Source organism: Schistocerca gregaria, chromosome 8 (genome assembly GCF_023897955.1).
Source record: "Schistocerca gregaria isolate iqSchGreg1 chromosome 8, iqSchGreg1.2, whole genome shotgun sequence".
Classification (NCBI taxonomy): Eukaryota; Metazoa; Arthropoda; class Insecta; order Orthoptera; family Acrididae; genus Schistocerca; species Schistocerca gregaria.
Window position 1 is genome coordinate 202283949 of NC_064927.1, and position 25352 is coordinate 202309300.

The window sequence follows — 25352 nt, forward strand, 5'->3', positions numbered from 1 at the left end:
AACGCATTCAAGATTAGACTGTCACCTTGGTTAGGGCAGCTGGACTACTACTTTTAACACATTTTTAAAAAATCATCACTTAGTAACTATGAATACAATAAATACATGGAATGCTTCATTTGAAACCATGAAATCTGTTCCTAAAAAACTTATGAAAAATTAAACTTAATAGATGTACAAAATGTTTTACTGAATCATGTCTTTGTTCTTGGGGGGATGCCTTGTACACATCAGTTTTACGCATAATTTGTCTGAATGTAGTACGTCTATGCCCAGCTGTACTGAGGGCTACATTACATTATGGACATTTCTTTTCGGCACATTTTTGTCTTTTGGCTTGTACAGACACTGTAATGTACTTTGCAAATGTGTGGGATGCAATTGTATCTCAGTAGGAGGTATCTTGATGAATCTCACCCGCTCAGTCTAAGAACTGGAGAAAGACTTGGGGTGTCATTCCCCTGAATAACTGTTGCTGCCCGAGTCCCACTCAGGGTCCACAAGACGATATGGAAGTGCTTGAAAGATTTGTATGTTTCATTTTCTTCATAATGGGTACTGCAGCAATGAGTTTATTAAGAGAAGGTGGCTTTTTCTACTTTTGCTGCAATAATTTTATTAGTTCATAACTAGTTTCAATCTTCTAGGCAATTCTCAAGTGATTTTATGATTCTGCAGTACAACACTATGTCATGTACTGAAATATGTCATGTACTGAAATGGCAGCATCTTTAAATTTATGTCTTCTATTTGTGTTGGTTCACAAATGACTAGAAGAGCAAAACTGGTTGTGAACTAATAAAATTATTACAACAAAAGTGCAAAATGCTACATTGTTTTTTGTGTTTGTCCACAGACACCTGGTAAGTAAAGGTTTCTTTCTTTCTGTTTGTTATTTCAAATGGGCATATTTCATTTTGTAGCTAGCAGTGTTGTACAACATTTATCATAAGCAAAAGATGGAAGCTGTATGCAGGTGATCAGGTAGATACTGACACTGACCATACATAACACAGAAACAATATACATAACGTGTTTTGTCCAATAAACTGCTTCAATCTGATGTGGCAAGGATTGTACAAGCCCTTGAAATTTGACAAGTGATTGCCTAAGAGTTCCACACACATTTCTGGTGAGGAGACAGTTGACTAAATCTTGAGTTGGAACTTATTGGTGCTACACTAATGACCAGCGAATCGTTTTAAACATGTCAATAATAAGGTTGTAGGAGTTTATATAATTGGTGTGATAAGGTATTGCAACTCTCATTGAGTGTCCAACTGCACCAAAAGAGGTGACACCAAGGCACCAGATATCATTCAGCAGGATTGGGGCTTAAGCACATGACCATCCAGTTCTTTTCCTAAATTGATTAAGGTGAATGTCAAGACCAAGTTTCTTCCCTGCATTTCTCCAAATTAAGCTTGTGCTTTGTCTCCGATCATCTTTTCAGTCTGTGGTATATTAAACCCTAATCTTCCATCAGCTTCAGATTGTAGAGATGCCACTGGCTGCAGTAATTTAGTGCCCAACTACCTGTTCTGTCTTATTATGTTTTTCATGGCACACACTAGTCAATACTGAATCATAATTCCTCTTGTGAAATGACCGCGTGTCGTAACTTTGTATCTATTGTGCTGGGGGTTGCTGTACGAATGTTTATATGGATCCCGATATTAAAACCATAATTAAGGCCCGCTCAGATAGCCGTGCAGTCTAACGCACTGCTTCCCAAGTGGGAAGCCATGCCGGTTCTCAGCACGAATCTGTCTGACGGAGTAGTGTCGAGGTCCAGTGTGCCGGCCAGCTTGTGGGTGGTTTTTAAGGCGGTTTTCCATTTGCCTCAGTGAATGTGGGCTGGTTCCCCTTATTTGGCCTCAGTTACACTATGTCTGTGATTGTTGCGCGAACACTGTTTCCACGTATGTGTACACCACACTTACTCTTATCACGCAAACATATGGGGTTACATTCGTCTGGTATGAGACATTCCCAGAGAGGGTGGTGGTGGTGGTGGTGGTGGTGGGGGGGGGGGGGGGGGGACTTGGGACCAAACTGCACAATAACCCTGGGTTCAGTGTGGGTGGTGGTGGTGGGGTGGGTGGACTGCTGTGGCATTTTGGGGGATTGTGAACCGCTGAGGGCTACGGTGGGACGAAGTCTCTCCATCGTTTTGAGGTCCCCAGTTCAATACACAAAACACTATGATTAAGACACATTTAAATATTGAATTATTGGAGAATATGTTGTGGAGACTGCCGCATGAGGAGAAATCAGATCTTACTTGTACTCTTTGAGAAACCTGTGTCACTGAAGAAGGCATTATTTTTCTATTACCTCGTAACCAGTTTAATTTCTGTATGGAGAAGCAAACAAAGAAACACCATAACTCTTCAATGCTTATGATTATCCACTGGCCAGTATGCAAATTTTGCCTGCCTTAGTTTTCACATTCAGAAATATTTTTACAGCACTGTAATCTGTCTGGTCTTATATTAGGTTGCAGAAATTTTTCTACTTTAAACTTAAAGTAATCCAATGTCAAATTTCCACCAGGCGGAATGACTAGACTGTTATGTCTCATCACAATCACCTCCAAATTTCACCTCCTGTTCTTCTTTCTCTCCTTAGAGATCTCCCTCCCCACATCCTCCTCCTGTGGGATTTAATGCCCATAACCATCTGTGGGATGGTACTGTGACTACTGACTGAGGCAGGACTGTTGAAGTCCTGCTAGCAAAGCATGATCTCTGCTTCCTAAACAATGGAGCCCTCACACATATTAGTGTAGCATGCAGCACTTTCTCAGCCATTATTATTTCCACCTGTAGCTCTGGTTTCCTCCCCTCTGTTGAATGGGGAGTTAGTTACCATTTGTGCAACAGCAATCACTTTCCAATCATCATATCTTTTCCTCAGCATCACTCGCCTGGAAATCATGCCAGGTGGACCTCTGCCACTGCCGATTGGGATGCCTTTTGCTTGGTTACCATCTCAACCACTTCACCACATTATGGCACTGATAAGTCCATATGGAGTTCGATCAATGCCATCCTTTCAGCAGCTGCATTGGTGATTTCTTTCTCCTCGGGTTATCGCCGACAGAAGAATGTCCCTTTGTGGACCCCCAAAATTGCTGCAGCTATTCCATTGTGCCCTCCAACGCTACAAATGGGGTCTATCTCTCAACCACCTTGTGGCCTTTAAACAGTTGTGTGCCTGGGCCTGTAAACATCAGAATTGGATTTGTTGGGAATTATATGGGCAATGATCAGGCACGTTTTTGGCTGCCGTCATCCTACTGATGTCCTGGATAATTCCCTGAATGGTGTTATCCTCACCAGTCTGGATTCTATTGTTGATTGTTTTGCCCTGTCGTCAGTGTCGGCCCGCTATCTGCCCACATTCATATCAAACACCATCTGGAATAACTCCTTTTATCTTTCATTCCCCACCACCTGTAGTCTTATAATACCCAGGTGTGAGACATTCCTGGGGGTCCACTATTCACTGTTGCCCTTGCTCTCTGCTCTGACATGGCTTCTGAACCAGACTGTTTGCCCAACCAAATTCTTCAACACTTATCGGTGTACAATCAACGTCATATACTTGCCCTTATCTCTAGAGCGAAAAGGAATTTGCTTCCTAATGTCAAGAACGCGTCGTTATTCCAGTTCTAAACTCAGGTAAATCGCCTCATCGTATGGAAGGCTTTCATCTGATCAGTTTAACCAATGTCCCCTGCAAGTTATATGAACATATGGTAAGTTGAAGGCTGTACTGGATCCTGGAATCTCGGGACATTTTGGCCAGTCAATTGCAGATAATTTAATCCACCTGGACTCTGCTGCCCAAACTGCTTTCATCTGGCATCAACAACTTGCTGCAATCTTCTTTGGTCTGCATGAAACTTATGATACCACATGGCTCCACCACATCCTTGCCACCTTACATGAAGGGGGTCTCGAAACAGAACATTGCAGAACCCCATTCTCCTGCTTATGGAAGGTGCTACGGGAGGCCTGTATCTGAAAAGTGTAACATGAAAGTAAGTTCTGAATAAAAATCAGGAGCATGCCACAGTTTTGAGTGTCCCTCTCCTATTAGTGGCTAACAATGGTCTGGTGGTGGCTGTGGGGCTTATGGTGTCCTCCACTTTGTAGGCTGATGATTTTTGCATTTATTTCTGTTCATTTGTGATAGGTATTGCTGAATGCAGAGTACATGGGGCAATATATCAAGTTCAGCCTTGGGCTCTCATTCATGACTTCCATCGTTTGGCTGCCAAGACCAGTGTAATGCCTTTCTGTCGTCGCCATACAGTCCAACCCCATCTGGATCTGTACATTGATGGCCAATCCCTCAATGCGGTGAATTCTCATCTTTTTTTGGGACTGGTCTTTGATGCTTTGTTGACATGGCTTCCTCATCTTCATCAGCTAAAACAGACATGTTGGTCACAGTTCAACGTTCTTCGATGCCTCATCAACACCAGCTGGGGTACAGGTACAGCTCCACACAGCATTGGTCTAGTCCCATCTAGATCATGGGAGTCTTGCATATGGCTCAGCATCAGCTTCGATGTTACTGATGCTAGATCTGATACACTGATGGGGTATATGACTGGCAACTGTTGCTTTTACGGCTAGTCCTGTGATCGGCCCCCCCAGCGCAGGCAGAGATTCTATCATTGCAAGTTCTGCGCCAACAATAGTTGATAATTTATGCGTTACACATCTGCTGCTCTCCAGAGCATCCGAACAATCATCTCCTCTTTCCATATATGGAGCTCCATCTCCCCCAATGGCAGCCTAGGTCTGGAGTTATAATTGCTCTCCACATCTGGTCCCTTTTTTCTGGACTCTGGCTTTCCCCTTTACCAACACTTCTCCAGGCCTGCTCATGTACATCATGTTGCAATTACCCGTCCACAGCCCTATCTCGACCTGTCACAAGCTCTGAAAGACTCAGCTTATCCTGAGGCCATCCACCAGCAGTGCGTTTCGGGGTTCATAAGTAGTCTTCACTGATGGCTCGATGGTTGCCAGTCTCTCAGGCTTTGCTTATGTTCATGCAGGATGTAATGAACTCCACTCCTTGCACACTGCATGCACAGCAGTGTGTTTCGGGGTTGATGGCTCGACGGTTGCTAGTCCCACAGGCTTTGCTTATGTTCATGCAGGATGTAATGAACTCCACTCCTTGCTGGATGGTTGCATGTTTTCAGTTTGGTGTTGGTAGCCATCTCTCATACTCTTGAGAATGTTCATTGCTGCACCAGTGAGTCATCTACCATCTGTAGTGACTTTTTGAGCAGTTTACAGGCTCTTGACCAGTGTTACTCTTGCAACCATTTGGTCTGACTCTACAGGATTCCCTTTTTGCCCACAATGTGAATGCTTGGTGGTCTGTGCCTGGACACCGGGTTACATTGGGATCTGGGGAAATGAACTTACTGACAGTCTGGCAATATTGGCTACTGCCACGCCGCCTTTTGAAATGGTATTCTGGAATCAGACCTTTGATTGGAATTACACAGCAGGTTTTGAGGATCTGGAATGAGGAATGGCATACTCCGACTTTGCTGGACAAACTACACGCGATAAAGGAGACCACAAATTTATGGAGGTCCTCCATGTGCACCTCTCGCAAGGACTCCATTGTCCTTTGCCAGCTCCGCATTGTCAATACTTGGCTGACTCATGGTCATTTACTCTGTTACGAGGATCTGTCCCACTGTTGTGATATCTGTTCGACAGTGGTCCACATTTTGATGGACTGTCCTAATCTAGCCGCCCTGCTGTGAACAGGGCTACGCCTGGTGTTACTGGATGTCTCACAGGATGACTTGGTTTACAGTTTATTCGTGGAGGAGGATTGTACCATTATCTCTAAGGGAGGGTGCTGCAGCCTTGTTGGACCATTGAGGGGTTGGCAGGATATCCTGTTGCTTCCTCTGCTCCGAATGTGCAGTGGCTGTCTGGACTTGATAGTCCACACCAGACAATGCCATAATGATTCTTTTGCTCTTCTTTCCCCTTCTCAAATGTTCTGTTTGACTTTTTCTTCTTCCTCTGTTTTTCTGTGCTTTTCCCGCTCTGTCCATGTCATTTATCTTTTACTGGTATTGTTAGGTGTGGTGCCTCTGGCACGTGGGAAGGGGTATGTCTCCCATGGCAATTTGTGCTCTTGGGGGCTGGTGACTGCTCCTGGAGGGGGTGTCTCACCTACCTTTCTTCCTGTGCCCCCCTTTTCTTCTCCCTTGTTCCTTCCTCTAAGCTTTGCTGACCTTGGAGTGTTTTTTCCTTGGGTTTTGTGCAGTAGGCCTTTCTGTGGTATGTAGTTTTGTTGACTTGCCTGTTCCAGATAGGAGAGGCTGATGACCTCTTAGTTTGGCCAGTTTAATCATTAAACAAGCCAATCAACCAAAATTCATTATCTTTGTCATAAGATAATATTTCTGTTCCACTGTCAGAATGATTTTTAACTGCCGGTTGCTTAGTGTTTTTTTTTTTTCAGCAATAAATAGCATATTTTAACTTCAATAATGGAAGACTGTGGAGGAAGAAGGGGGTAAGTCTATGTCAATAAACTTTACAGGGAAGTAATTTAAAAAAATGAACACAGAGACTCATACACCAATATTTTGATCCTGAAACCGTCCTTTATTTTCATTAATATATACTTATGGGAGGAACTGTACATTGTTATAATAAACACAATTGAAACAGGTATGACACGAACCTGTTCACAGGCAAGATAGGTAATACCACATTAGACTACAAAAACACACTTTGTTCATTCTTTGGTTAATGTTTACAAAGACATGAAGAGTTTATTCACTTCCTTGTTATACTCCACTTATTAAACAGTTTTGAAGCTCAGGTCGTTAATGCATATTTGTGCAGTTGCACTTGACTCATGAGGTAAGCTGGTTCAAATCTAGTTGGTGGATGAAATTTTAACTTCCAGTATTTGGTTGGCGAGGTGAGGGGAGAGAGTGGTGTAAAGCTCCTTATCACCAGTCTTTGTGCCTATGTCCTGGTTTAGATACTAAAACTCTCTGCAGTGTCTGATGAAGTGAAGGCATGTGACACTGTTGATGGTGATCTGTTCACCTGGATGGGGACGTTAAGCTCAGCAGCACCTCAGTGCAATTCATGAGGACTAGGCTGTGTGTTGGCATCGGATTTCACCCTCTCCTTTCCTTTCATCCATAACAACACTAACACAACACTACACTGTGCAAACATTCATCAGTCATCCACGAGGCACAGATACACACTTAACATTTCATAACACGTTGGTGTAAAGCAATGGCAAGCCACACCACTAGGACCTGGCCATGGGCAGTAATGCAGGATTCCTGCACCTGTTCTCTTTAGCTCATATCCTGAGTACTGGATTATTTATTATTGGAAGCAGTATATATCACTCATGGTAGTGAAGAGTAGGAGTCTTGGGCTTTAGGGGTGCCAAAGTATTAAAATATTCAACATGTTAACTGCCATGAGGCCACAGCAGAGCCTCACCCATGATGCCATTTGCCCACCAAAGGCCACAAGCTCCACTTTGTTTAGTACAACAGTTCTTCGGATGGCATGTTGGTAACAATCAGTCCCATGCAGCTTGTTGATGAAAAACATACTGTAGATGAATGCGGCCTGAAAATGTGTACTTAGGTTGGTGATGTATTATCAGTTCAGCTTTCGTCACACTTGTAGCTTCTTATAAGTTCTACTTGCTGTAGATTCCTTGCAGTATGATGTATTAACTTGTATTTCTTGATTGCACCAGTGTACAAAAAATCAGATACATCTTGCTCAACATTCTCTAGGCAACACAAAAATTACTACAATCTCATGGTCCAATATCGGTAACAAAGTCACTGCCGAGCAATTTCACAAGAAACAAGATAACAGAAATAGAAAAGTGTGAAAGCGATGCCACAAAAGTTACTTGAAGAACTCGGAAACTCATGGAAGGTCTGAAGCTTTGAAATGAGCGAAAAAGGTAATCACATTCTGTGAAACCTGCAACAAATGGCTCTGCCCACCTTGTTATTCAAAGATGCACTGATTGCCAAGTACCCGAATGCTCAATTCTACTCAGCTACTCAACAAACTGCATACTAAATATGTGATTGTTTTCTTTCTTCTTGTTTGTAGTTTACTTCTTGTTTGCAACTAATTTTTGTTTCTGATCCTTGTTGTGAGATAACTAACTTGAATTAGTTAGCATCCTCATTGAACACTAGTTCATAGGTTACACTGAAACGTTACTTATCTTCAGGTATCTGAGATGATGTTACCACCCCCCCCCCCCCCCCCCCCCCCCCGTCATCAAAAAATTGTGCCGTATGTGGGACATTTATAAGTAAGGGTAACTTCCCAAGCCAATCTTCTCATGTTTACTTATCAGCTTTGCATAATATTCTTATTGCTCGTTTCTGTGGAATAACCGCGCCCCCCCCCCCCCCCCCCCCCCACACACACACAGAGTGAGTTTGACAATAATTTTCTTCCACTGCAGTATTTACTTTTTTTCTATTTTTGATATACTGGTACTCTTGAACTCGCTGCCTTTCATATTATTCCCATTTAAAACATGTATATGCCTTATTTTCATTTATATTTTCCACCTTCCCCTTAACACAATGAAACCCCACTTTAAAAGTTTGAAAGACTGTCATATTTATGCAAGTCACTCCCTGAGGGGTTTGAGACTAGAATAGACCCAGGATAACTCATGCCTGCTGCAAGACGCGATAAACGAAGTCCTGTACCTAGGTAAACTTCCAGGTTGATGACTGAGCTGATACCAAACCAACCTTCATAGTAGTTCCTCTCATAAAACCTCCATACATTTTTGGCTTAACTACGTATGATCCCCTTTTAGGGACTGACTCATTTTCCAAATAGAAGTGCAGGAAATTTGGAGGAGGACACTGTATGTAGTGCATAACCCATGAACTGAGCATGAAGATCAGATGCAACTCTTGTTCAAGTGGATTTCCTTTTACACCCATAATCCAGTGCAGCTGCCAATCTGTCATTCATTGGGTCATTACGTACCATCATAGTTATATCCCTTTGACAATGCAGGGATTAAATTGCTGATAGTTGAGCTGCAAACTCCCCAGGTACGCCAAGGAATAGGTGCCTGCCCAATCCAGGACTCCGTGCAACAGTTACTGTGCCAGGTAACCTTTCCCGTGGTGGAGTCGATGGAATAGCACACATGGGGAGAGGTGCACCTACAGTGAGTGGCATTCAGGGTGAACAAGCTGCAATGAAACAGATAAAACTGGTGGTCATGCCAACACAGCCATCTCATCAGCAAGGACACAACCCCGAAGTTAATACCCACAGCAGTCCCCTCTTTGGTCACACATTGGGATGACAACAATGAGGAAAAAAAAGAGCAAGGATCTCAGTTGACCAAAACTTTGAATTCTAACCAATCACAGGCTCTTCAGGATTATGACAAGCTTGGAGATATACCGAATACTATTAATCTTCTTAAAACATTCAGTAGGATTCAACATCTTATCTTTCATCAGGCCCTAACATTACAAACACACAAGGAACTATACCTTAACATAGAGCAAAGCAGAGTACACTTTGTTTGCCACATTCAGCAAGGAGATGGACACTGGTATACTTATCTTAGCCTTCAATGGAAATCTTTTACATGAGAAGATTAAGGTTGTGGCTTACATGTGTGATGTCAATTATTATTTTTCCCTGTGTATGAGATAATTTAGGTGCCTGAGGTTTGGACATATGTCCTCCTGCTGTATTAACGACTTTATCTGTGGGGTGTGTGGTAGGGCATTGCAACAGATGACTGACCTTGCAAACAACTGCCTTCATTCATAAACTGTACAGAACACCACATATCTGTGTTCAAGGTGGAGAAGAAGATTAAAGAATTCAAAACACTACCCTGCCTATCATATGAAGATGCTTGAAAAAGTGTGGACAACTCCATGCTATACACATGGCATCAAACTTTGTAAACATAGTGACAAAGTCTGCACCCGACAGCAATGCCAAGCTCTCAAACACAAATTGCCGACCCTAGCAACATCTCAAATCCAGTTGTCTAGCTGCGGGAGAGGCTCGGGTTACATCAGCCTCCAGACCCACAAAGAGCAGGACACCTCTCAGAATAAAATAGTTAAGGAACTTAACATCAACCAGTGGCTGACAAAGCCATAGGCTGCAGGTTGTAGAAAAGAACTGTCATCTTCTGTCCCAATTTAAAACAGGAAAATCCTCACAGAAATTGAAACCTCACAGGGACAAAAAGGAAACATCAAAAGTGAAACTTGATTTTGCTGTTCTGCCTTCATCATTCCTGAGACTGAATCTATGAAAACTGATGTGGAACCATGGTCTTATGTGTAATCTTACTTCTAATAAAATAACTTGTACTCACTATACACTTCACAGCTCTTCCAGACCAAACTCTGGCATTCCTTCAATGGAATTGTAACAGCTACCATCCCAGTGGCCAAGCTCTGTCAGCTAATAACTACTCTGTGTGGCTCTACATTACTTTTGAAACAATTCTCCCTATAACACATACATAAATTATACTCATATCTAGAGGGTGTCTAATAATGCGGCCATGCTCATATGCGTGGTTGCCTTTAAAGAACATTTACGACTAAACAGTGTATTGGAGGCTTCGGCAGCTGATGTGCGACCGAGACACGCCATATCACAAGCCCTATCATTCCTTCTAATGGGGGACCTAAAATGCCCACAATCACCTGTGGGACAGCAAAAGCATATCTAGTAGGGACAAAGTAACAGAGCAATTAATTTTTTTAAGCTGGAGCCCTCCCTACTTGACATCAGAGATCCAACACACTCTAATACAGCACACAAATCTTACTCAACCATAGATATAAGCTACAGCATGAGTAGTGCACGAATGGCATTCTTTACTGAGTTCATGCAACATGTTCACCGCAGAGTTGATAGTTGGTAACCACAGCTCACGACTTGGAATACATAAAAACTTTCACAATGAAGAACTTTCTGGTTTTTAGTGACTTCATGAGCTGTCTACAAGGAATACATCAGTGTACCCCAAAATATCCTGGTTTCCGATATGAGACCTCTTATCGGTCCTACACACTATTGGAACCACTATAACATTCATCTGAACACCATGCCACATTTTAGTACTGGGAAATGAATGCGCTACGAAATTAGCAAAAGAAGCAATGAAAAGACAAAAAATTTAGTTTGCAGTATCAGGAATGAACTTATAACTGCAACTGATGCACCAAATTTGAGGGTGATCAATGGGTCTACTTAGGCATGGCATACCTCTCTTCAAGCCTCTCACAATAAACAGTCAGACTGTCCTCTAAATTTCTCTTACAGCAAGAGGATCCACCCTTGTGCAGTTGTGGTAGTTGACATTTTCACCAAGTGTGCCCCTCTGGCTAACCTGAGACAGTGCTTTTCTTACTGTTGATATTTGAGGACAGTGGGGTAGCTGCTCAACATATTTCATGAGAAAAAGTGGATATTGTAACAAAATTTAATGCACCTAACAGTTTTGTGCCAGTTCCCAGGGTGGGTGTGGAAGGAGCACCTTAGCAGTCTTTGGCTGCATTGAGCCCCCACATTGTCATACACTACAAACATACAAATTCTTTTTGTTTAACCTCCAGTCCCTGCAAGTCATCATTTTCTCACCCATTTTAGACAAAATGAATGGGATGACCAGTCTTAAGACACTCTTCACTGATGCGTGTGGGACTTACACAAATTTTGGAATGAAAAACTAACTTCTGTGCCACATTATCATGTATTTTGCATAGCAAGTGTGTGCCAGAAACATAATAGATAAACTGCCTCTGGAACTGGCCTGGTGCTACTCCTTAAATAATCAAATAATTACTCTGTAAATAAAATAGAAAGAAACTTCCACATGGGAAAATTACCAAGTGGGAAAGCGCCGGTAGATAGGCACAATAAAAAAACACACAAACACACACACAAAATTTCGAGCTTTTGCAACTGTCGGTTGCTTAGTCAGGAAAGAGGGAAGGAGAAGGAAAGATGAAAGGATGTGGGTTTTAAGTGAGAGGGTAAGGAGTCATTCCAATCCCGGGAGTGGAAAGACTTACCTTAGGGGGGAAAAAAGGATAGGTATATACTCGCGCGCGCGCGACATATTTAAAGCCCTTTAAGCTCAACTAATTAGTCCCACAATGCGTATAAATAACACACAACAAGAAAGGGCAGTAGGCAGGTTCAATACTACGGTACTGCTTTAACCATCAGACACGTAAATGGCATGCAAAACAGAGTCAAGCTTTAGCAACAAGGTTCTTACAACTTAAACTTAATAATGGCCAAACGTATAATTAAGCTAACAGGCTTTTAAAACTTACTATGCTAAAAAAAACTTTGTACTGGTCAAACACACGATTACTACATTCAAATAGAATACGCTAACAGAGCTTAGCAACATGTCTTTTAAAACTTACTACACTAAACTTAATTCTGGCCAAGCTCAATGACCACTACATTCAAACAATAAGCTACTGTCACCCAGCTGCACTACATGCTCATAGAGCCACAATCACAGTGCAATAGTTTAACCTTAACAGGGTATAGCCAGTTTGAACACTGGCCACACTTTGCAGACACTAAGATGCTGTGCAAAACAATGTTAAATAACCAGTGCAACTGTACTCAGCTCATCAGTTGCAGCCAAACACCCTTACTTAAAACTTATTAACTGTGGTGGTGCACCACTGTATTATTCTACAGAAGCAAAGCATGTTACTTCAAGAACACACTCTGCAATACAACTGCTCCATAGGGCAACATAAAAGCTTTATAACAAAAACTTTAGACCCAATTCAAAGGAACAATACGATAAAAGCCCTAATCATACAACACTCTGTACTTCCAGGGCATTGTGACACGTAAAACAGCTTTTCACAGTCGACGCTTCAATTTTTTTTTTTTTTTTTTAAATCATAATGTACACTCACAAAAGACCACCATTACCTCCCCCTTTCGATTACATTGATAGTGACAACCTGATATAGCTGATCCTATTTTTTTTCTACGTCCCACAAAAATTAAGTACATGCTTCTTCCGTCCAAAAAATACTGGTAGACAACCAGCCATCATAAAATGTGGGGTGTATGAGAACATATGCTAAGAGTGTCACTCATGCAATACTGGACAGATGAAGAGGCAATCTCTGTTATGCCCAAAAAACACTATAGAAGCTGGAGATTTAAGAAGCTAGATTCAATCTTTGACACACAAGGCTTAAACAAACACCACAAATACATAATAGACGTAAACATGCTAAATACAAAGGGAAAGCGTGCAAAACTTACTTCATTAAAAATATTAATTAAGAAACAGATGTGTGTATCCCCACATTTATTATTGTAGAAACCAAGTTTCAGGACTCCAAAGGACACAGAACAGTGGTGTGCATGATGAAACCTAGAAATACAACAAGAGATTCAGGCAGCGTTGCTCCACTGATATATTCGTGCAGGCCGCCAGAAGATGGTGCAGCGAAGATAGGCCTAGGTGTATGCTTCCTACCGGCGGCCTCTAATGCCCAGCCCATGCTAATACATTGGATGGCGATCCACACTCAGCACACTCGCACTGACTCATACTAGTAGCATGATACAGCACAACTCTTCCTCATGAAATGTGGGTGCCCAGTTGACGTAGGAAACACTAGTGGATTGACTACAGGCACACCCATCGGAGCTGATGCCAATGAGGGGAATAGGACAATGTGCCAGGTGGGCACCGAAGTATAGGGCTGCACCGTGCAGGGATACTGGCTCATCCGAGGGCGATGGGCCTGCACGGTAGCCGGTGACAGCACCAGAGAGTAGGGTGCCAACATCATCTTTGTGTTGTCATCAGCAAGCAGTCCCCAGTCCGGAGAAGACAGGGCTGGACCCACCCGCAACGAGGGCCAAGGCGATGATGACGAGGGGACCATTGGAGGCAGTCCAGATGGAACAGCAGGCTGCGGCAATGGGCTCAATGCCAAAGATGGAGCAGCACCCGACGCTGGGAAGCTGGAACACCAGGGCGCCGCACGTGAAGGAGGCAACCAATAGGATGGAAGAATCTTGATGGCAGGCGCAAGGCAGTTGGCAACGGAGCAGGCTACGATGACAGGAGCTACACTCGTGAATTAGAAGCTTGCTACAGCGAGCTGAGGTGCAAATGATCAAAATGACATGCCACCAGCCTTCAGCCGAAATGACATGGCATCAAGCTGTCAGCTGTATGGTCATCACAAAGACGACAACCCTATTGGTGGACAACACTGGCTGGTATCAACTTGGGCTGGAGAAAAACCCTCATGTCCATACTGGCAATCCAAGTGCGAAGCGGCCGGTTGAAACCGACTGCAGCAGGTGAAGAGCAGGCCACAGAAGGTGGAGTAGCAATGTGGCTGTTGGCAGTGAAGTATCTCAGCTGGGCTCTGCTTCCCCATAGGCGTGAAGCAGTTGGTGTTCAGAAAACAGAGAAGGGCATCGTCCGGCAAAGAATCCACAACAAAATTTTTCATTTGGGACTTGAACGTATGCACTAGTCATTGCATCTTGCCATTTGATTGAGGGCAGAATGGCAGAGCTGTAACAAGACGAATGTCATGACGACAACAAAACAACTGAAAGGTGTGAGAAACAAACAGGGGCTCGTTATAAGAAACTAAGGCACAAGGCAAACCCACAATAGAAAATCTCTTCAAAAGTGTACACACACACCAAAGAATGTAAGGAAACCATAAAAAGGCACCCACAACCAAGAGCCAATAGGAATTCACGAAGGGACCCACAAAGTCTACATGAATGTGTGCCCTCAGCTTGCTGGGAGCGGCCTAGGGGGACAGAGATGTCCTGGGAGGTGTCCATTCTTGAGCAAACTACTCACAAGCCACAACAAAATGGACAATTTTGCCATCAATTCCTGGCCAAAAAATGGGTCTCCTAGCTGCCCAGTGCCACTTAGCAGATAAAGCAGAAAACTACTGATGGTATAATTACATGAACAGACACGACTGGCATCATATTTGCCTTAGAAGTAATGTATAATACTAAAAAGTTCATTGTTTAAAAAATCTGGCTGGCAGTGAAGAGGTTTTTGTTTTTATTGTTTTATTCTTTAAACATTCTTCTAAAGACTGAAATCTCTTGTTGGTCATTTGAATGCAAGTGGCAATTTTAGTATTGTTATTTATTTATTATTTTTTTGTTCAATACTTAGAAATATCAGGTTGGATCCTTCAAATTAATCTTTTTTTATTCTTTCTTTCTTGAGTTTAATGTCAACTCTGATTCATTTTATTACAGTGTTTTGGAGATACTGCACACATATACCAGTGCTTAAAAACACAAAATTGTTTGTTTGCATGTCAACATAAATTGATCAGTTTTTTGTTTTGCTAGTACACTTAACTTGTTGCTAAGGAAAGCTTCCATATAAACAGTGCATTGAACTATTTATAATATGAATAGAGAGAAATTTATTTACGAAAAGGCAAGAGAGGAAAAAAATTTGAAATACTGTTAAAATTGTTTCCATCCGTAGCTGTTTGGTGAGTAGATTTCTCCACTGTATTAACAAGCAGCATATATATGCTTTCACAGATGCCTGCACATCCCGAGTCAACTTATAATCCCATAATAAGCACGAAAATGAAAGATTGAAATAAATAACCACCACACACACACACACACACACACACACACACACACACACACAAATAAACATGTACGTAAATAATAGTCCTTATTTGGCCAGTTACTAGTTTCATGGACTGGCATGGGTAAATCACATACTTATTTGTCCTTCTCTGGTCCCTTTTAGAAGACAGTGTTGATCTCTCACACATTAACTAAATTTATTCAAAATTCAAATACGTTTCCCAGTATCAGTGCAGGTACGGGAGAGTGGTGTGCTGACCACATGTCCCTCCATATCTGCATCCAGTGATGCTGTAGGCTAAGGATGAAATGGCGGAAGTCAATAGTGTTGGGCCTTCATGGCCTGTTTGGTCAGTATTTTTTGCAGTATAAACATATCCATGTTATCTTAAGGTTTTTTTTTTATCAGTGAACAAGTCAGTCATTTGTATGAGCTATTGTGCTGTGTTATCTGTTGAAATAAATGCACTTCTTTCAAGAGTTTCCAGATTTTTTTTTCTGGGTATTCTAATATTACTTCATCAGCATTCAGTATTTTTTAGTTCCTTCTTGTTGCTTCAATAGTGTTTAAGAAGCTACTGAATGATAATGAATGAAGTACAGACCCCTGAAGTACACCATACATGATATTTTTGATTTAAAATCTGCATCCAGTATCTTTTTCATTCATTCATTCATTCACACATCGTATTTTGTAGGCCCCTAAATCAAATCTCATCATGAGAGATAGCCTTCATGGCAGAAGCAACTGCTGCTGATTACTCCTGTAAAGAATGCTAACAACGAAATATGACAAGCACTAATTATTAAAATCGATAATTATAGTGTTCACTTTTAGATTACTTTACATACATATGTTACAAGAAAAACAGCTACTTTGAAAGAAACTGCTGCTCGTCCTTCTATACCACTTGGTTGTTGTCAAATACTGCTTTTAGTTGCCAGCATTTTGAAACATAATGGATGCTGAGTTTCTCTTAACAGATTCTGTTAGTCTAGAGACAGCTTTTATGTAGCTCCCTCTTTTCGGAAGTGGTGAAGCACTTTAATCAGATTACAGTTTTTCTCTACGAATTTCATCAATCTACTGTGTACAAGCATTTCTCGTATTTTGAGAAACTAGATATTAAAGATACTAGTCTTTACTCATTTGAATCGTCCTTGTCACCTTTCCTGTATATAGGTACTACTACACCTATTTTTAATTTTCGTGAAAGTTCTCCACCAAACAAGCAGTTTGCTATATGCAGTGATGGCTCAGTTATTTTCCCACTAAAATGCTTTAGAAGTTGATTTAATATTTCACCATCTCCTTCAGACTTCTTGAAATTTAATCCCTGATTTATATTTCATGCATTCCCAATTTGTCACTGTTTCTGGGAACACTGAGTTGGATGATTGTCCAAGTGTTCTAGGATGCCTATGTCTCTTGTGATTCCTTTTACACACTAAATTTTCTTACAGCATCCATTAAATTGTTGTTTAGTACATTATCAATATTTACTCCATCTGCAGCTATGGTGTCCTCAGTTTTCTTTAACGTGGAAATATTTTTGTTGTATGCTTTCTCCTTACTGTTATCTTTCAGTGTTAGTTATGCCTCATGCTTTTTTACTTTTAGTTTTTGAAACTTATTGTGGTTCTGTTCATCAAACTTGCCTTAGCTTCTCTTATTAATTGGCTGTACCTCTTATGATAGTGTTAATATTTTCCAGATTCCCTGCTTGTCTGAGATCTTTTAGTTTAGTCCATAGTTCAATTATTTCTTTCATAATCCATTCCTTATGGTGGCCTTGGTCATTTTGGGGAAGTCTAAACGAGAATGGTGCAGTATTGTATTAAGAAATGCATCATATGTCTCATTTGTGTCTTGTGCTTACATAGTTTCGTAACAACTATCTTTCTCAGAGTAATTTAAAAAATTTCCTAATATGTTGCTTGACATACCTAACTTTTTTCGTAAGAGAAACTCCTTAGGCCAAAACAAGCTTAACAGATTTTCTTGATTAGTTTATGAGTGTGTTGACTCCACTGCAACTTCATTATGCAGTTAGTACACTAGAAATTTTCTACAGTGTTCTATCTAGTTTATGGCGATTATTATTTCTAGTGTTTGCTAGTCTTTATTGCTTGTTTTAAACTGTGTAATATAAGTCTTTGTGAAAGTAAGATTTCAACTGACTGTTGTGAACCAGTTGCAGGACTATTAAGCTGTCGTTTGAGCTATTTCTGGTAATATTGCACTTGACTTTACATCAGTATGCCTGTGTAATTTTTTGAACTGTCCTTTAGTGTAGCTTAATAACAAAAGCGGGACCTAGTACCAATCCTTCTGGTACGTGACAAGTTACATATCCCCATTCTGAGGCTAGTTTCATGCCAAGGTACAGTCTATCAGGCTTCTCGTTATGAAATATTTTATCTATGTGGGAGGGATGCCATTGATGGCATAAGATTTAGATTTGTCAAGTAGAATTCTGTGGTCCATGCAATCAAAGGCTTTCGGCATGACCATGGACTATACCAATGACATAATTTTTCTTGCTTAGCTCTGCTAGTACTTGACTCGCTACATGTTGTACGGCTTCTTTAGAGAATCCAGTATTGAATCATATGCCAGTTTCATAAAAGCTTTTGAAATGGTTTGCTCTAGTTTACATATGAATGTTAATACAAAATACCTACATCTGTCAGAAAATATGCCCAGAGTCATTGTTTGATTACAAAGATAGCTTAAAGTCTGTTCTACCACGTCAGCACACGATTTACTACTTTTCTTGAAAGAAACTCACAGCCTGTTGAACTATCATTTTTTTGGTGACCTGACTAAATGCAAAGCCTACTTAAGTAAATATGTAAGTTAATTTAGTTATTTAGGAGTGGGTGCAAAGTTAACTGTCATTGTGAGGAAGCAATCATTCAGTTTGAAGGCCAAAAGTTTGGAATCTCTAAACTATTTTGTCATTCACCACAAAACAGAAATAATCTGGCCTTCCTTCCTATCCCCCCCCCCCCCTCTTTGTGTAGGTCAGGCCATGGGTATTGTTGCTCATAAATCTCTTCCCACAATTTCCTCTAAATTCTATGATTGATTCTTCTTTAGAATTCTGTGATGTATATGTTATGATCCAAACCCACCTAGTCAGCATTATTTATTGTGAGCATTTAACCATTATTGTCAGCTAAATCATTGGTTTTACATCAAAATCACTTAATACTTGTGTGTGTGTGTGTGTGTGTGTGTGTGTGTGTGTGTGTGTGTGGGAAAAAAAAAAAAAAAAAAAAAAAAAAAAAAAAAAAGAAAAAAAAAAAAAAAAAGAATATTGTACTAGGCCTATGTCCTTTAATCTTTGTAAGTAATTTTATTGTGGAAAATAATCAAGTGCTATACAACTCTAAATATCATTGACTGTTACTACTCTAGTCACAAGGGCATAACATTCTCAACTAATATGATACTATCTCAACTACCATTTTTACCTTCATCGCTGTGCCATCACAGGTGGTGTGACAGTACTACAGTAATTTCTGTCTGTTGGAGCACATATTCCCCAAATGTTCTCCTTGGACCATGAAGACTGTGTGTATCATTGACTTTCAAAACAGAACCATGAGGTGGTGTTCCTAAAATTTGGTTGTACCGTAACATTATCTACAAGAACATGATATATCTGCAATATCTCCTAACACATAAAGAAAAATGTGGAGATTAGAAAGAAAATCTGTGTAGCTAATACTGAGGCAGATTATTGCAAATTTTAATAAAAACATATTATCGAAATTAAATACGCCATCGGCCAACAAAATGTAAAGCTATTGCGAAACCCAAATTGAAACATTTTGATGCAAAATACTAAGCATTAGTAAATAGTAACCTAATTCTACAGCTGTCTATGGTAAAGAATTTCTAGTATGCTATTCTATGGAATTATAAACAAATGGATCAGAAGTTTAAGAGTGTAACACTATCAAGCACATAACAGATAAATAATTCAGTTAACACACAAACAACACAGTACTGCAATCAAGTAGCAACGTAATGAAAAACCATAAAATAGTAACGATACATCAGCCGCTCAAGAACGTCCTGAAAATGAAGTGACATATTGAAGTCTCCTTTAATATGCATATTTAATCGCTATTTCTATTGTTAAAACACTGAAATCAACAGTATTCTTTTGGAGAAATGTTGTACTAATGTCGAGGCACCGCAAACAGAAACAGAGCTTTTGGCACTGTCATCGTCGCAAATATTCACACAGTTGGATATTTTCACGGAATTTCCTTCGTCCACTGCAAAAGCTGTTCAAACACGCACCTGATTCATTAATAACAAAATAACAACGGAAAAACAATGCAACGTCGTACTGCAGTGTCGAACTACGTATATTGAAAATGGATGCCTATCCGAGGACCCTTCACTACGTTAACCAAGATACGAGGTACGGTAGTTGAAAAGAGCAATATCTGCAAATATATACACCTCTAGAAGCTGTTAAACAACAGTTGTTGGTTACATCGAGGATATCAGTACGAAAGTTACACGTCCGATACATTCTGCGATAAGAAAATGACAAAATAACTATTTTGATTTGTTTAATGTAGCATTTTCAGTCTCCTTATTTGTAGTGTATTATAAGGTAAGAATTTCCGAAATATCGTTTTTATTATGTTGCTGCATTTCTGATAAGCATTGGAGCTGCACTCTTGTGTGATATTTAGCGAAAAATCAGTAAATTTAAGCGCACTACGCATTTTATTGTGACAATTATGACACCGGCATCCTATGGCGTGTTTGAATGTTTTGACGATTGCTGATTTTCTGCTATTAGAATGCTTCAGAAGTTACGTAAATTGATAATGATGGGTAATCGGTTACATGGAGTTTTGGAGTAAGCTTGCAAGTATTGTTGCAAATTTCATAATTGTTACAACGTAGGCTATTCCAAGCTCCAAGAATAATTTCTCATGATTCGAAAACACGTTTTAATTTTTTTAATCAGTGTCCTAATAGGATCACTCGAGACTTCATCCGGGGAATGTAGTTATCAATAGCATCAAAGCCTTAAAAGTTTTCTTGTTGAGTTACAGTAGCAGTATATTGGATATACTAATAGGTATCTCACTTACGCTCTTTATTTTCTTTAGGGAAGACATGGAAACGTGCTTTATTTATTATTTTTTTGTGTCACTTATGCCACATAGAGACATCAGTTTGTTTTTATTTTTTTTTATCACTCTCATAGTTGGACGGACCAAGGCTCCTCCAAAACTTCATCCAGAAACGGTCAACTCAACATCAAATCAATGGCTGATCAACAAGGAAAGAGAGATGATTCGAAAACAAACCTTATCATCAATTACTTACCACAGACTCTGACAGAAAAAGAGCTGTACAACATGTTTGTAACAATCGGCCCAGTTGAGAGCTGTCGAGTAATGAAGCATTACAAGGTATGATTGATTTTATACAAGTATTTTTCTGTAAGCCTTTCAGTTTCCTACATGATAGAGGCAATATCTGGCTTTTCATGAATGAGAATTAATAAGTAAGACATATTGAAAAGAGTAGAATCATTACATAAACTTCTTTGGTAGTTTAAGCATTTGTCTGCTGTTGTGTCTGGCCATACTTCAGAGTCTGTTTGGATATTGCCTGTGAATAAGTGTACATGACTGAAATGCACAGTCTTGCCACATTAAGAGTGCCCCATGAATTTGACATCTTTCTTCATCAAATGCAATAGTGGAAAACAAAGAATAAACACATCTACAAGACATTTAGAAATATCATATTTTTGTGGAGTAATGATAGCAGTAAAAAGCAGGTTGGAGTAGGGCTTGCATCGTTATTTTGGTGTAATAAAAAACTGAAGACCTTCAGGGCAACGTTATTGAGCACAATTCAAGCAAATAATTGAATTTCACTGATGTTGTATTGTGATTCTCCAGGAGACTGACTGGTTATGCCAAAAACATGACAAACATGTTGGATGTAGGTATCAGCTACATGCTTGTGGTTCAAGGAGAGTGCTTCCATATAGTAGTGGTGTACAAATTTGCTCCTGCACTTGTACATCAAATGTGCAAGCAGATGAACGAGGATATAAATTACAACCAGTATTTTAGCCATTATCAGCTGTGACTGCCAAGAACCATTTGACGGAAAATGGACAGCTATGAGTTGAGTATTCTGCCCCATAGGCTCACATCTCACCATGAAGTATACCTCTGATCATATACTAAAAGATGCAGCCGGTGGGATAAATGACCCAAAAGTTACATTGATTTATAAGGACAGAATCTGCTTTGGTTAGTGTGAAGACAATCAGTTGGAAAAAGTCACCATTGGCGCAGCAGTTTAGGACTCTGGGCACAAGTAAACAGAAAATAATGGGCAATGAAACTATCAACTCAAGGAAGATTTTGCTTTCCTTTCATTGGTTCAATCAACTCGGAGCTAGCTTGTCATCTTTCATCATAACCAGAACCCTGAGATAAGCTCAGATCAGTTTGTCATTGTAACCTAGATTTCACATTCACGTTCGTTGGCTTCACCAACACAGAACCAAAGTTTCACCCATATACTTAAACTGTACCTTGGGGTGCTCTACAGATGAGTCTGTGACGTGAACAGTCTATATTGAATATTCACATTTGTTCACAGCCAAACCATTACCTTACAGCCTAATTTAAAATTTGAGGCTACACTACATATGTCTGTCACTACAATATAGATTCTGCCTTTGAGATGGAATCATTAATTTTATTTCAACACAGACAGTGCAAACATGCTGTTAAAGAAACACATGTATTTGGCCGAAACAGAAAGAAGAAAGGGCCATCTACATAATGCGAGTAATTACAATCATATTGCAACCTGAATCAAGATTGGTGCAATATTTCAGACAAAAACATTAATGCATCTGTACATAAATAAGTACAGTATCAGTAACAGAAACTTCAGTATTAGTCAAAAATGGAATGTGAAGGAAAGGCCATCCACAAAATACAATTAATTTGTGTGTTAGCAAATGAAGACTGAATTAGTTACATTATTCAGTAGCTACTGTGGTGTGCCTCCAACTTAATACAGAGATGCAGTAAGTTCTGGGAGATGAAGAAGCTTGCACAGGATAGAGTAGCATGGAGAACTGCATCAAACCAGTCTCAGGAGTGAAGACCACAACAACAACAACAACATTGACGTCTGCAATAAGTGCAATGTGTGGACTGCGCTTTGTAAAGTTTATCCCATTGCAGCACCATCGTAAGATGTTATGGTGCTGAGAGCTGTAACCTATGATGTCCATACAGTGGTGATACTTGTGGAACATTAAAGGGTACAGCATGCATCCAGTACTTCGTCCAGCTCCTTGTTGCCTTTCTTCTAGTGTGGGAGCTATGTATTCTAGCATAAAATCGTGTCTGTGCACAACACTCCTCACATTACCAAAATGCAATGCAAAATCCAGCTGTCCTGGTTACAAAATCCATCTTACCAGAAATTGTGAAGAATGTGACACAACCCGTCAAATTTGACTGGTGATACAAGTAATGGATTAGATCACACTTCGCCAACTTGCAACCAAGTTCTCACTTTACAGCCTAACTGGGACCTCGGGCTGCATGACGCGTCTGTCTTTCTGTCACCACAACCTGTATTCAAAAAACCAATACAGAAGCAAAAGAATTGTTGTCAGTGTGATTTTCTCATACTGTTTGCATACACATGATGTCAAAGACCAAATTATCATGATGTTACCTGGTGAGGATGACCTCCATTATTGTAAGTTCATTAGACTCCCCCCTCCCACCTCCTTGTCCTGCATTTTGACTATGATGCCACGCTGTCATACATATGTTGATGATTTAAATAACATTGTTTTTGTAATTGATGAAATTAATTTAATGATTAGTTTTAACTATCAAAATGTCAGGATGGGAGTGATGGTAGAGAACCTCTCTCCCTCCCCCTGCAAGAGTATGGTGGTTCTTGGTGGGGATGCGCTTGTTATTAATGCTTTCAGATGTACTGAAATGGACAATATCAGATCAAACTAGAAGAGTATGTTTTTTCAGTGGGAAGTGGTCAAACAGAACCCCAGTATCACAAATCTTCTCTAACAATGGGAAATAATTTTGTCGAAAGTTCTGCTATAATGTAAAGACTTTGAAGTAAAGGAGACCACTCATTAAAAAGCAGAAGCATCAAATCATGTATAGGCACACACAAAATGAAGGAAAACTTGTTGGAATCTGTGATTGAATAGCATGATAGATTATTATGCACCACATAATGGAGCTGTTGAGTGGCACATTAAATGTTATTTAAAAGTAGATAAAACTGTTTGAGTCTATCCTCAGATGTAAGAAACTACCCCCCCCCCCCCCCCCCCCCCACACACACACACACAGAAATGGCTACCGTCCTCTCTGGGCAGTAAGGCCTAAAAGCTGAGCAGCGATCTCTCATGTGGGGTGTATTCTGGTGCTACAGAAGAGGTGTGGTGTGGAGAAAGGGGAAGGTAGCTGAGTAGGGGTGGGGGAAGATTCTATAGTGTTGCTTGTGGAAGTACACAGGGATGTGATGGGGAGAGGATGGTGAGCTGTTGGGTGTTGCCTAGGATGGATGTGCTTGTTTGGGAAATGGGAGGGGGGAGAAAGAGAAAAGGTGAAATGACTATGCTTATGCGTTAGGGAGATAGCAAGCGTTTTTGAGGGTGAAGTGGCACCATGGGACAAGATAGAGGCAGTTGGGGACAAGGCCTATTGAGGGTTGTGGCCAGAGGAGCGAAGGTTTGTGGAGCATAGGATAATTTTCAAGGAGCGCTCCCACCTGTACAATTAAAAAAAAAAAATGATGTCGGTGGAAATGATACAGATGGCACAGGTAATGAGACATTTGCTGAAGTCAAGGATGCCATGTTGTATGGCTTGCTCAGCAGCCAAATGCTCTAGCTGTTTCTTGCTTACAGTTTGGTGGTGTTCATTCATAGGAGATTCCTGTGACAAGACTGGAGCAGATGGTAATGAGAGGATGTCCGGGACAAGTCTTACATCTAGATTTTTTTAAGGGGATATAGGCCATGGGGCAAGGGATTAACAGCATGGATGAAATACAGACTGACTGAGATAATGTCTATATTGTGTGGCTGAATGAATACTACTGAGTCATGGGTGGAGGAGAATTGTCTCATTTGAGGCCACTATGACAAGCAGCTGAAGCAAAGTTGGAGAATATTATTCATATGTATTAATTAATGTAATATGACTATAATAGAGGAAAACTTCCGCCTCGACTGACATCTCTGCCGAAACTCTTTGCCTTTACATATGTCTGCTTGTGTCTGTATATGTGTGGATGTGTGTGTGTGTGTGTGTGTGTGTGTGTGTGTGTGTGTGTGTGTGTGTCCGTCCGTCCGTCCCTTTTTCCACCTAAGGTAAGTCTTTCTGCTCCCGGGTTTGGAGTGACTCCTTACGCTCTCCCTTAAAACCCACATCCTTTTGTCTTTCCCTCACCTGCCCTCTTTCGTGATGAAGCAACCGTGGGTTGCGAAAGCTTGAATTTTGTGTGTGTGTGTGTGTGTGTGTGTGTGTGTGTGTGTGTGTGTG

General features: G+C 40.6%; 1 protein-coding gene across 3 annotated transcripts in view; it reads left to right on the top strand.

Annotated features, from left to right (window-relative positions):
• The first annotated feature begins 12992 nt into the window (after window positions 1-12992).
• Window positions 12993-25352, top strand: part of LOC126284992 (sex-lethal homolog) — a 97394-nt gene continuing 85034 nt past the window's right edge. Inside the window, exons 1-3 of one of the 3 annotated variants that reach the window (XM_049984281.1) lie at window positions 12993-18979; window positions 19039-20179; window positions 20984-21191. In XM_049984281.1, coding sequence (XP_049840238.1) covers window positions 20133-20179; window positions 20984-21191 — 255 coding nt within the window. In that variant the 5' untranslated portion in view covers window positions 12993-18979; window positions 19039-20132. The other 2 variants (XM_049984282.1, XM_049984283.1) reach the window with 2 other exon arrangements.